At 40.4% G+C, this 12309-nt stretch overlaps 1 protein-coding gene across 7 annotated transcripts in view; it reads left to right on the top strand.

Annotated features, from left to right (window-relative positions):
* Positions 1-12309, top strand: part of CACNA1C (calcium voltage-gated channel subunit alpha1 C) — a 416406-nt gene that overhangs the window by 269351 nt on the left and 134746 nt on the right. For all 7 annotated transcript variants that reach the window (XM_071422178.1, XM_071422182.1, XM_071422181.1 and 4 more), the window contains exons 8-9: positions 928-1031; positions 7479-7651. In XM_071422178.1, coding sequence (XP_071278279.1) covers positions 928-1031; positions 7479-7651 — 277 coding nt within the window. The remainder of the gene's footprint in view (positions 1-927; positions 1032-7478; positions 7652-12309) is intronic.

Genomic DNA, 12309 nt, shown 5'->3' with positions numbered 1-12309 from the left:
TACCCTTATGAAAGTGAGATTCTATTAAGATATCCAGCAACTTTCCAAAATTTTGAACTTTGAAGGAGACTTCAAGATGAAATAGCATTTATGTACTAGATGCTTTTAGAATATATACAAGATCTTATTGTGGGCTAGAACTGGACCTCTTATAATACAGGTTCTGGTGCTAAGATAATTCTGCCTGCTTCATGTGGAGATGCTTAAAGTAGTGTGAAATCCATGTCATTCAGTTTACACTCTCAGATTCTCTTAGTATTTTGTTGTGTAGGAATTGTGTTTTGGTAAGTGATTCATCCTCCAAGACAAGAAAACGAAGCTTGTGAGGAAGCTTTAGGAAACACTTGGCCAGGTCAGAACATGGTGGGCCTTGAAAAGACCTTCCTGGAAAGAACAAAGCTACTGCCCTCACTGTGGTAAACTGTGAAGATTTACACAGAAAGATCAGCATTTGCCCAGTTCCCACCTGCTCCTCCCTGAGGTACCTGTGCTGCACGTGGGAAGTAAATGTGATCTGACAGCACACTGTGGCAATGCCTACCAAAAACTAGAAGTATTTTCCCTGGCAACAGAGAGTCATATATGTGAGCAACCAAGTTTAGAATTCATGGGGTGGACCCTTTGAGGTGTTTTAAGTAAATTCAAAAAAGTAAGTCCACAATTTTGAGCATCCAAGAAAGTGCCAGTAGGGCACATTGTTATATCTTAGGCTGTATTAGTCACTGACTAATAATAGGTCAATGAGGAAATAGATGAGAAAAAAAAACAATCAAAGGAGTGGTCACATCAGAAAGAACAAACAGAAACACTTGGTATGATTATGTATAAACCAACCACAGGCTCTATTTACAAACCTTTCCATCTGTTCCTTTGCCTAATCATTTCTGCTTTCCCTCTCTGTCTTCTAACTTTCCTTCGTCTTTCCAGATGCAGGACGCTATGGGCTATGAGTTACCATGGGTGTATTTTGTCAGTCTGGTCATCTTTGGATCCTTTTTCGTTCTAAATCTGGTTCTTGGTGTGTTGAGCGGGTAAGCTGACAGTTTTGGTGTCCTTTTTCCAATGCTACAGGGCAAGACTCCATAATAAGGGTTCTTCCCTGTCACCAGGATTCTTTCAGAGGGATTAAAAATCTGAATTCAAGGAAGCTTCACATCAGCTCTGAAATACTTTGACAAAATGTTCAAATATTGCAAATAACAATGCAGGTAACAAAAGCGGTGTTATTCCCTGACAGAGAAATTCAACCTCGGGGCCTTCAAAATTATTTATGTCAACCTGTCATAAATTTCTAGAAAACTGGCTATTGAAGAACCTTACTGCTGGTGACTTGGGATCTCTTTGGCTGGAGCCTTGCAGTGCTCAGAATCTGAGCTTGTCTCACTAATTATCATTCCACTCTTCCAGGTCAATGATGCCATAGGAAGGGACTGGCCCTGGATCTATTTTGTTACACTAATCATCATAGGGTCATTTTTTGTACTTAACTTGGTTCTCGGTGTACTTAGCGGGTAAGCAGTACCAGGAAAATGTTTTATTATTGTTTATTTTTAAAAATCTGTATTTCTATTCCTACTCTCTGGTTACCAAAACAACGGTCAGTGGCGGGTTGATCTCAAGAACCTTAAGAGAAGGCCTAGGCTATTGCTGTGCCAATAGCAAAATACAGCATTCTTAGTATCACAGAAGGAGTCTTTGGACTAAATCAAAAGAATATAAGACAATTTTTTTGTCTGTTACACATTCCTCTACCTGTACACTGTGGGGAGAGGACAGCGCTGTGCTCCCATGTGGGCAAAGCAATCCATGCTCCATAGAAGGGGATTATAGTAGAATTTCTGGAAGAGTCAGTAAGATTGAAGGAGGAATGAGAGCATGAGACAAATCCCTTTACATCTGTAGGATGAGATTCCTGCCAAATTATGTCTTCTCACAGGAGAAATTTTCACATTGTTTAGAACATCTGAAGCACAGCCTACCAGGAGACTATTTTCCCTGGAGAGAGTCTTGGGCACGTTTCTTCTTCAGTAAGCCCATCTTCTCTATTGTGCAGATTGCAAACTTGGCATGATGCAGGGAGAAAAGATCATTTCCCTCTGACCTTTTCCAAGGATGAACAGAGAAGCAGAAGTCCTTTTAGTGTTTAAGCATTTTTAAGACATCCAGACGTTTAGCTGTGTTTCAGTTCTGCAGTACAACCCTCACTGCAAAGCATCATTTTAGTAGCTTTGATTAAAAACAATGGGTATTGTCCCCAGTACTTAAAAACTTTACTGCCCCTGGGGAGACACATAATTTAAGGAATCAAGCCAGCAAACATTCCTTGAAAGATTTAAAAAAAAAAATCTTCTAGGATTAGGCTTCTAGTTCCATATTTGGGCATGACTGGGGGCTACAGACATTCTGTGTACATGGATAAATATGGTATGAGGATTTTTATGCATCCTCTTTTTGTTTCTACCATCCTGCCTCCTTTGATGAGCTCTAAATGAGTTTCATTAGGGCCTGTACCGGTTGCCTGAGTAGGCAGCCCTGAAGTCCTTTGTCTTTTGATCAAAAGAGAGGGAAAATGATCTCTGAGCAGGAGAGAGGACTTGATGCCTCATAGAAATGATGTCCTCGGTACTTGGGCCAACAAGATAGGAAGGGCAGCAGTGGGACTGGGGAAAAAGATCCACCTTTGGCCATGGAGACAGGCAAAGAGACAGGTAATAGAAGGTCAGCAGGAGGTATTATTTCTATCTTCATGACTCCATTGAAGGAGAAGCCACTGTGACAGCTGCTGCAAGGAGAAGGGTTTCCACACCATAATGGAAGTGTGGAGAAAATCCTCGGTAATGAAGTGTTGGGCAATAGTCTGTGTTTGCATATCTGGAGAGTGATGCCCTGGTACAGCTTTGAAACACAAACTCCTCATTCCTCCAGGTGGATACTCTGCCCAGCAGGTAAGGATGTCAGCACTAGTGGGGAATGATCAGCTGACAGGGAAAGGGTTCTGTTCTATCACAGGTGTGCTCAAGGACCCTATAGAAATATTGTTAAAGATTATATGGTATCTGATTGGATAAAAAGTGCCTGTGAGCCCAGCCATGGGGAGTGCATAGTATTCAAGCACTGCTGATTCAATTTACCTGCACTTGGATTTTTACCTGTGAATAGTTAATAATTTAGTTTCCTCTCTCTTTCATTTTCAACTCAAAAAAGTTCTTTTGAGGCCTAAATGTTCCACCTCCTGCCATACTGCAGCTAAACCACCACAGTTAGTGGTAGGAGATGGAAACAGTCTGTAGAGGGAACTGAAATCAAAGATGAAGTTCACCTTGTTTAAGCTGTGAGTCACTCTTTCTGGCTGTCTTCACAGTGTTATGACAGCTGCACTGTTTCTGCAAAAATGTCCCCAACTGGAGAAAAGTAAAAAGAAACTTGAGAATTTGCATCCATGAAAAAACACAGAAATTATGGGAGAAATTTTCCAAATTTTCTTTGGTCTATATAAGCAGTTCTTAAACAATTAACTTTCTAAAGCAGTTCTAAATTCTGCTGAGTTACAAAGTGTCTTCACTTTGCAGATTCAGCTTTTTTTCTTGGAGAGTTGCTATTGCTATTTGTCTGATCTATGTTGATGATCCACCTGTCTGTTCTAGATACAAAGCAGCATTCCTGGTTATCTCTGAATATCCATTCTGGGCATCTCTGATTTTTTTCCCATTTATCTATTTCAGGAGCTTCAGCAGGCATGTTGTGTAGGTAGGCTTCACAAATGACAGATTAGCTTGGGGGGAGGAGGGTAATCACTTCTGAATACATAAGTGTAATTAATTGTACTCACAAAGACACCTTGATTGCACCTGCAAAATGAAATGCTGGATTCTGCTCTGCTGAAAGAGCTCTTTTGTAATTTGTTTTTCCTCAGGTATATCATCCATTCATGGTCCTGGTGAATTTACTAATCACATACTAGCCTAAATAGCATGTCAGAGTATTTATATGTGGAGCTGTAATCTCCTCCTGACTTGGCTGAGCACAATACAAAATTCATGTACTCCAAAGGAATATCCAGTCAGCAGATCACACAGCAGACCTCCCCAAGCCCAGGCAAAACAATTCCACATCATTGCTCTGAGCAGTGATAAGAAGTCACTCGAGATCAGAGATGTTCACATCTCTGTTATCTATTTCAGTTAATTAATGAGGAAAAAAAAAAAGGCAGAGGGGGTTCAACCTTCAGACAAGTACACCTAAGAATATAGAGTCCCATTTCCTTTATATTTTGATCCAGATCCCAGGACACAGGCCAAACAAGCAGTTGCCTAAGGCAAATGGAGGGCAGGAGAACAGAGGGTTTCTTCTGCCTTGAGAGGCTCCTGCAAAACACAGTTGGCTGCTTTTGATGCTTTTACTGCCAAGAAAAAGGTCAGAGTGAACAGGAGGCTGGCTATGGTTGTAGCTCCTCCTTGAGCAGGTTTTGTGACCTTTCAGGTATTTTTCCTAATTTTCTGACTCCTCTTCCAACCCATCCTACTCCTTGGTGTACTTCTCAGGGTGGATGAGATTTGGAGCCTTGTGCTCCACTTTGAGTAGTAAGCAAGAGTTTTGAACTGTTAGAATTCTGCTGTTTTGCTCACTTCCCATCTCGCCTCTAAATGTGAGAAATCATATCAACAAGACTAACCTAAATTCCATCATTGGGATAGGAAAAAGAAATTTTCTTCTGAAACAGCACATAATGCAGAGCTGGGTGTTTATGATCTTGACCCACTCTAACCCCACACAGAGAAAGCATCTCTCCAGAATACTCTGCTCTCTGGTGTTCCCACTGGCAGGCATTTCTATAATTTTCTGGGAGAAGTGAACCAAAGTGAAACAAACTGAATTGTGGTAAAAACAATCAGATGCACCCACTCTTATACTGATGTTTTGGGTTCACTGAAAAAAGACAGATTGCTTGCTAGTTGTGTGAGCCTTTGTTGACCTCACCCTGCCATGATTGTGCAGCCTTTTTTGTGGAAGGAAAAAGACTAGAAGACTCTAGATGAACATGGCACTTCCATCAAAAACTTCTGTGGTCCTTGGCCTGCCTGCTGGAGCTGCAAGCAGTGACCATTTACTGCCAGCTGTGCTGGAGGCAGCAGCAATGTGTGCACCTGCCTGCAATACACCCTGGGCTGAGGCCACCAGCTCCCTTGCCATGGGATGGAAAATGGCCACTGATAAGAACTCTTGATTGTGAGCTACATTTGCCCACGTGGGAGGTGGTTTGAATTGCAGTGGCAATTTCCTGAGCCACCTGTTCTCAATGGTTTAGTGTTAGTAGAGCATAGAAATTAAGACAATTTAAACCAGTTGTCTTCTTTGGAGAGTCATCTGAGATGTGGAGTGTCATGTGTTGTACCAGGGGAAGAGACATGGAATTGCAGGTCATTTGCACAAAGCAATCACAGTATTTTGCATTGTGTCAGAAAACTCTATGTTCAGCCCATTTCAAAATTTGACCCATTTGTTTTAGATTCTAAAATAATACTTTATGAGCTAAAAATCGAAATGTTGGAATTTGATGTAACAGGCTTAATAATACATTGATTCATTCAGTGATTATTTTTTTAAGAGTTAATTCATTAATTTGCATACAGCAGTGTAGCAGGCCCAGGGGAAAAGTGTTACTGAAGCAGAAAATATAACCACCACTGATGGATTTTTTCCTAACACTCTTTGTACAGTTTTTATTGTTATTATTATTGTTGGGCTTATTTGTTTCTTTTATATTGTAAATAGTAAAATATCACTCCCAGTATGAGAAAATTTCATTTTTCATTTTTTCCATGCCTTGAGGCTGAGTTTGGACCCAGAGCTGACTGTGGACTAACTTCAGGCCAGAGAAGGCAGTGGTTCTCTTCCTCACCTCCACCTTACCACACTTACTTGGGCAGGCCTGAACCCTCAGCAGCATAACAGGGGTGCACATGATACTGCGTGCATTGTCACATATTTCGGCTAGAAATAAAGGGATCATTCTGCTTTGATCCTGATGCAGTCCTGGTGTCATGCACAGTTCAGAATTCTGAAAACCTGATACAAAGCCTGTGAAGTCCGTGGAAGTCTTTCAGCAGGTTTTGAACCCAACAGGAGGAAAGCACTCACCTCCACCTCAGTCACGTGGCACTCACAAAATTCACATTTTGGCTAAGATTTTCATTATCCTAATATTATGCCAGCAAAATCAGTGGTAGATTTTCTATTCACTTTTGCAGGAACAAATCTAAACCAAATGCCAAGTGGAGTAGCATTTTGTTAAATCCATTCATTGCTGACAGTCTTCAGCAACAGTAATGGATAAAGCGCTGGGGAGATTGGCTTTACCTCTTTTCCTAGAAAGAGTGGCCTGTATTATCTGCTGTGTGTGTCTTGTGTAGTGATCTGCTTCAGCAGATAGAAGACTTAATGCTTAAGTACTCTTGGTCCAGCAATTTTCACAATCATTAAACTTACTTTTTAAAATACGAGTGTTAAAACCTGGGTTAGAACCACATGAGTCTCTAAATAAGGGAGGTCAGCATTTCTTGAAAAAAATTATTGATGAAAGAGGAGAAGAAACAGCACTGCAGCCAAAAAGAAGACAAAGCCAAGAACCCAGGATCATAACAAAGCAACAGGAAATTCTTGTTCTTATGCCCGGTTTTAAGTCTGTATTCCCAACAGTGTTCTTTCATAAAACTATCATCAAATGTTTTGCCCTGTCCACTTTCTGGCAGAATTTATTAGTTTTGTCTATCCATAATTTAGCGTATTTGTCCATCCAGTGTGAGATTTGAAAAATATATTTCATGTTAGATAACAGCCTCAAATGCTGAAACTCTTCAGTAAAACTTTGAGGTCAAAGTTTTTAACTATATTTTTCAGTACTGTGGATGAAATGGTCCATAATTAAATGTGTACAGGATTGTGAGTACCATTAATTACACTTAAACTAGCCCAAATTAGTTGTGATGAAATGTAAAATCTTAAACACTGATAGAAACCTGGCTAGAAATTGGAGCCACCAGCTCACTCTCCAGATGTCAGATTATTGTCAAACAGTTCATCTTTAACCATTATTCATATAGACATTTGTAGATAACTCTTGGAGAATATCAGGTGTTTACAGAATGTTAGAAAATGTCTGGTATTTTACACAAAATTGTACATAAATGTCACATATATGTTTTATTTGAATTGTCAATCAAATGCTGAGAAGGAAAGTTTTGAAAAAGGTTATCAGTCTTTTCCTAAGCATTGGTAGATATGTGGACACTCCAGCTGTTTTACACATGTGTGCACAGCAAGCATGGTCCTTACATGTGTTTGTCTGGAGAGAATAGAAACAGCTGGATGTGCTACACAGACTGAGGAGACTTTCTGGTGGAAATCATTCTAACCCATTGTTTTTCTTCCATCTCTTCCTCCTTTCTGCCCATGTCCTGTCCCTCCCTCCCTCTTGCTAGGGAGTTTTCCAAAGAAAGAGAAAAGGCCAAGGCTCGAGGCGATTTCCAGAAGCTTCGAGAAAAGCAGCAGCTAGAGGAGGATCTGAAGGGATACTTAGACTGGATAACTCAAGCAGAAGATATTGATCCAGAAAATGAAGATGAAGGCATGGATGAGGAGAAGCCTCGAAACAGTAAGCAACTTTCTTCTCTCACTTTCTTTTTCTTTTTCTCTCTCTCTTTCTCTGTCTCTCTCCGTGCTTTTAGCCACAAAGCCTGTGCCCATCTGCTGTAGTGCTGAGGTGGCTTCTAAGGAAGAACAAGTTCTTCCTTCCTGAGACATGCAATATGCTTATACATGATTCCAATTTAATGCTTGTAGGAAAGCATGGGAAGCAGAAATATGAGTACAATAATTGGTATTCTGCAGATCAGTGTTTAGTCTGTGATAGGGGCATTAGATCCTGAAATTAAACAGATGAAAGGTCAATACTTGCTGGTAAAGTCCACTACTGAGAAAAGTTTTAAAGTACAAGTGTGCCCTCCATTCATTTATTTAATTGAAGCTCATTGTTGTAGGCTTTTTGCACATGGTTGGTTCCTTTGAAAGCAAAGGTTTCTCAGGGAAAGAAGAGTTACAGTATGGGAGGAGGGCCAAATCAGCTCTGTTGTATCTTAAGGGGGCCATCTGTAACTCCATTGAAAACAGTGGATTTGTGCTTGCTTTTGCCAGGATGGGTTAAGCTCCCAGACTTTTCTTCTAAGGGTGTTATTTCTTACTCTTCTTTTTTGGAGTTGACAAGGTGTTTGTACAAAGTGCAAATTCACCAAAAATCTCTTATTAGAAATCCTGAAGAAGGAGGGCCTTGAAGAAAGCAGTGCTTCCCCAACATTTCATTAGCATTATTGAATCTTCTACCACTTTCTCTTTTACCAACACAAGCTGTGTAACACTTCAGAGCCACTTAGCAGTTGTCATTGCTGGTTGTGCACTTGGGAAGTGTCAGACTTGGAACTCTTACACAGCCCATGGACAATGGCTCTACTCTTGACTTTCATCATGGGAATGTGCATTTTCTTTGTTTGATTTTGGAAGAGAAGACATGAAACGTGTCCTAGATATCACCCTTCTTACCAAACAATCGAAATCTATGGGATGGTCCCATCACAAACATATCTTCCAGTAGCAGGAAGATTGGACATGGCAAAGTTGTGCTTTTCTTTCTTCAGCAAGATTTTTAATAGATGTTCATGACCTTTAGAATATTAGTAACCACTATTGCTGCCAAAACAATGAAATTCTTCAAAAAAAAAAGGGTCATTAATATCAGGTTATACCCACAATACTTAGGTATCTGGACTTGACGGAGTCACTGTGGTGACTCAGACTTTTCCCAAATCAGATTATTTTGATTTTTATGCTGGCATTTTCATTGCTCATATAGTTTACTTTCACCTCAGCAACCATTCAAAAATAACTATATTAATCATGTCCAAAATTTGCTGCTCAGTGGCATACCATACATGAATAAATCAGATGAGGGTTCACTGCATGTACTGTTGAGTGTGGTCAATCCATATTTGAGCTAACAAGCCCCTTTTGTGGGTGGTGATATTAAGAAGTGAAAGGTAACACATCTCCAGCTTGCTGTCAGTTCTTCCTGGTCAATTTGATAAGGTGAGTTTTGGAAGACGTGGTTTATCAAAATTAGTCCTTTCACATCTGAGTCAGAAAAGCTGAGAAGTAATGGTTTCAGTTTAAGATAACATCACAGAAAAGGTACTGTAAGTAAGTGACAGGGCAGGGCATTTTGTTTAGGGTGAGGTTTATTTTTGGTGTGTATCTCCTGGGTTGAATGCTTTGGCATTCCTGCCAGCAGTCAATCACCAGTAGGGTTAAATTGGAAGAGAAAGATGGCATTATTTATCTTCCAAAAGCCATTTACAAAAAAAGTGAAGGACAGATGGCACAGATGTAAATTCCCTCATAAGTCCCTTTGGCTTGAGCGTTCCCAAGACATTTGAATCCCACCTACTCTCAGTCCAAGCTTACATCACCAAGACTCCAATGTCTTCCTTGTTTTCTTATGTTTAGCTCAGCTGCCTCCTATGCACCTTCAGTGTCTTTTGTTCAAGTGCTCATCAAAGCTCATCACCTTCTGTTTCTAGCGCAGCATCTGAACTCCATGGCTGACTGTTACTGCCCTTTCAAGCACACTTTGTTCAGTGACTAATTAATGTTGACTTTTGAGGTATCAGCCCTGAGAATTTCAAATGACAGATGTCTGGAGCACGCAGGGCAGTTCAGACCTCCTTAAGCTGCTGTGTTAGCTCAATAAACTTCAGGTGTGGCCTTTGCATCAGTGGTGTTGTACTGATGCTCAGAGGACATGTGCTCCTGCCTGAGCTCTGACACCGATTCACGCCAATACTTTAAAGAAGTCACATCAGTTTTTGCTTCTTTGCTTTTTCCTGAGAGCTTTTTTTTTGGGTTTTTTTTAAATAAAGAGTATCAGAATAGTTTCAGAAGTTCAAATAAAAAAATACTTATTAATCTAGAGACTCAGCTAATGTAAGTTCTGAGACTCAGCAGTTTACACCATCTGGGCTCTGACCCAGGTAGTCTACCTACACTGAATCATCCCAAACACAGAGAACATATGTTTCCCATCTTTTCTTTGTCCTTGGCAGCTACAGAGGCAGATTTTTCTGTCTTTTAACTTTGTAGAGAGTGCTGCCCACTTGTCAGCATGGGCACTGCCTCCTGTAAAACAGAGGACACAAGGTGGAAGGGAAGAGAAACTCACTTGCATGCCCTTTTGGTTTAACTGCCTGTGACAGTCCTTAGGGCATCATCAGTCATATTTTGCATACACTGCTGCTTTCCTGAGGCTCTCAAACTTTGCCCAAAGCCTCACTGGTAGTTTGCAGCCCTTGATGAAGTTACCAAGTCCAAGGCTACAACAGAGAACACCTCAGTGAAGGAAAGGGTAAAAAAGGAAGATAAATGCAACCAGGGTTGGACAACCTGTGCAGTCTTTAGTTCTTCTCTCCATAGTAGAGGTCTTGGCACTTTGCTGAGGGAGCTCATCACCACTTGTTGCTCACATGGATTGAGAGACATCACAGAGCAGGCTGAGCTAATTCCCTGTCTTTGAGGAATTACCACATTTAAGGCAGTTTTTCCATGCTGTTTGCAAACATGGATTTGCCATTGTGACAGATGTGAGGTGGGAAATGTGAAAAGGCTTCTGGGGGCTGTTTGTGTTGATGATTTTGTTCTGTGCTCTTACCCTGATGTGCCTTCCACATGGGAAGAAAGCTTTAATTTAATGGAGGGGAGAAACACATCGTGTCACAGAACAGCTGCTGAATTCAAAATTGCAGGATGGCAAAGAAAACTGGCCCTCCTGTTGCCACAGTTATTGGGAATTTGCACTTTTATTTTCCCTTCCTGAGAGTGGTCTGGAATGCCTCTGTTGCTATGGGCAGAAGCAGGAAACTTCAGTCCAACTCAGATTCTCCTCCTATTGAAATTGATTGGCAAAACTTCCACAGACTGCAGTGGGGTCACAACTAATTGTTGAATGGGCAGGATGAATTAATTTGATGTTTCTGAGTGCTCAGGGTTTGTCCTCCCTCTGTTTCCTTTTTTTCAGTTCTATTTGGTGCCACCATGTGCAGTGAGAGTCTGACCTCACTAATGTCAACAGAGTCCCTAAAAGTAAAAAAACCCCACTGGTTTGTAAAGGCATTCCATGATTCCAGACAATTAATCCTTCTTGTTAAGTCATATCCAACATAGTACTGTAAATTCAAGAACTGATTTGCAAGTAGCTTACTCTACTAAAATTAAAAGTCTTATCATTCTTCAAGGCCCTATTGTAATGGAACTGATGGCTGTAGATAATTAAGTTTTCGTGTAGCGCAGCAGAAAAAAACCCAGTACAAATCAATGTGTTGCCTATCAAAATCATATAATATTTCAGGTGGTACATTAAATAATGAAAAGTGTGTGTTTGTACATGCAGATTTATGCCTCTATTGAAGTGGGAATAGTGCACAACTGAAGACAAAAAGTACAGACATACAGGCAGGTTTTAAAATTTATATTAAAAATTAATCAGTTTAAAAAGAAATAGTCCTCAGTCTTCACCTTCAGAGCATTGCTGTAGTGCCTTAGTGACCTTTGGAAATGTTCATTAACATCTGAGTTTGCTGCCTCTAAGGAGTCAATGACAACTTAACTTTTTGGTGGACTATAGGTTTTGTCTCACTCACTGTTACTTTTGAACATCTCCATAACTGGGAATTAGAGACTGCATTTAATCACAGGTTTAGGAGAGTCTTTCCTGGAAAAAAAGTTATTTTAAGACAAAGAAGAAGTTTTCAGCAGAAAAAGCAAAATTTCAGAAGAAATTGGTACTTCTTAGACCATTACAGCTTTTGGAAAATCTGTGTCTTTCATGGGAACAATTCCTGCTTCTGCACATCAGGCCATAAATGAGAACAGGAGAGATGGTAGTTTAAATAGAAGGGGAAGAGTTTTAGGACTCTAAAAATAGAAACCTCAGTAATTTCAACACAAACAGGGCTTTATTCCCAAGAACTCCAACAGTAGTTTGACTCTATTAAGTAACAGGGAAAAAAGCATGACCACCTGTCCCTAAAAGACCAGGCATTTTAGGATTTATCTATCCAATTCCTGTTGACTTGACCTCCTTTTGCACAGGGAATTTATGCACCACAAGGAGACTATGCTGATTTCAGTGAGGTTATGTACAAAATACCCTCCACAGACTGGAATGAAAGCTGTCACTAAATTCTGTGCAACCCTTTGGGAAAGTTAGTG

Source organism: Agelaius tricolor, unplaced genomic scaffold, assembly GCF_023055355.1.
Source record: "Agelaius tricolor isolate 1412-34295 unplaced genomic scaffold, bAgeTri1.0.p SCAF_3, whole genome shotgun sequence".
Classification (NCBI taxonomy): Eukaryota; Metazoa; Chordata; class Aves; order Passeriformes; family Icteridae; genus Agelaius; species Agelaius tricolor.
The sequence above is the reverse complement of the archived record's forward strand: the minus strand, read 5'-3'. Positions and strand labels throughout refer to the sequence as shown.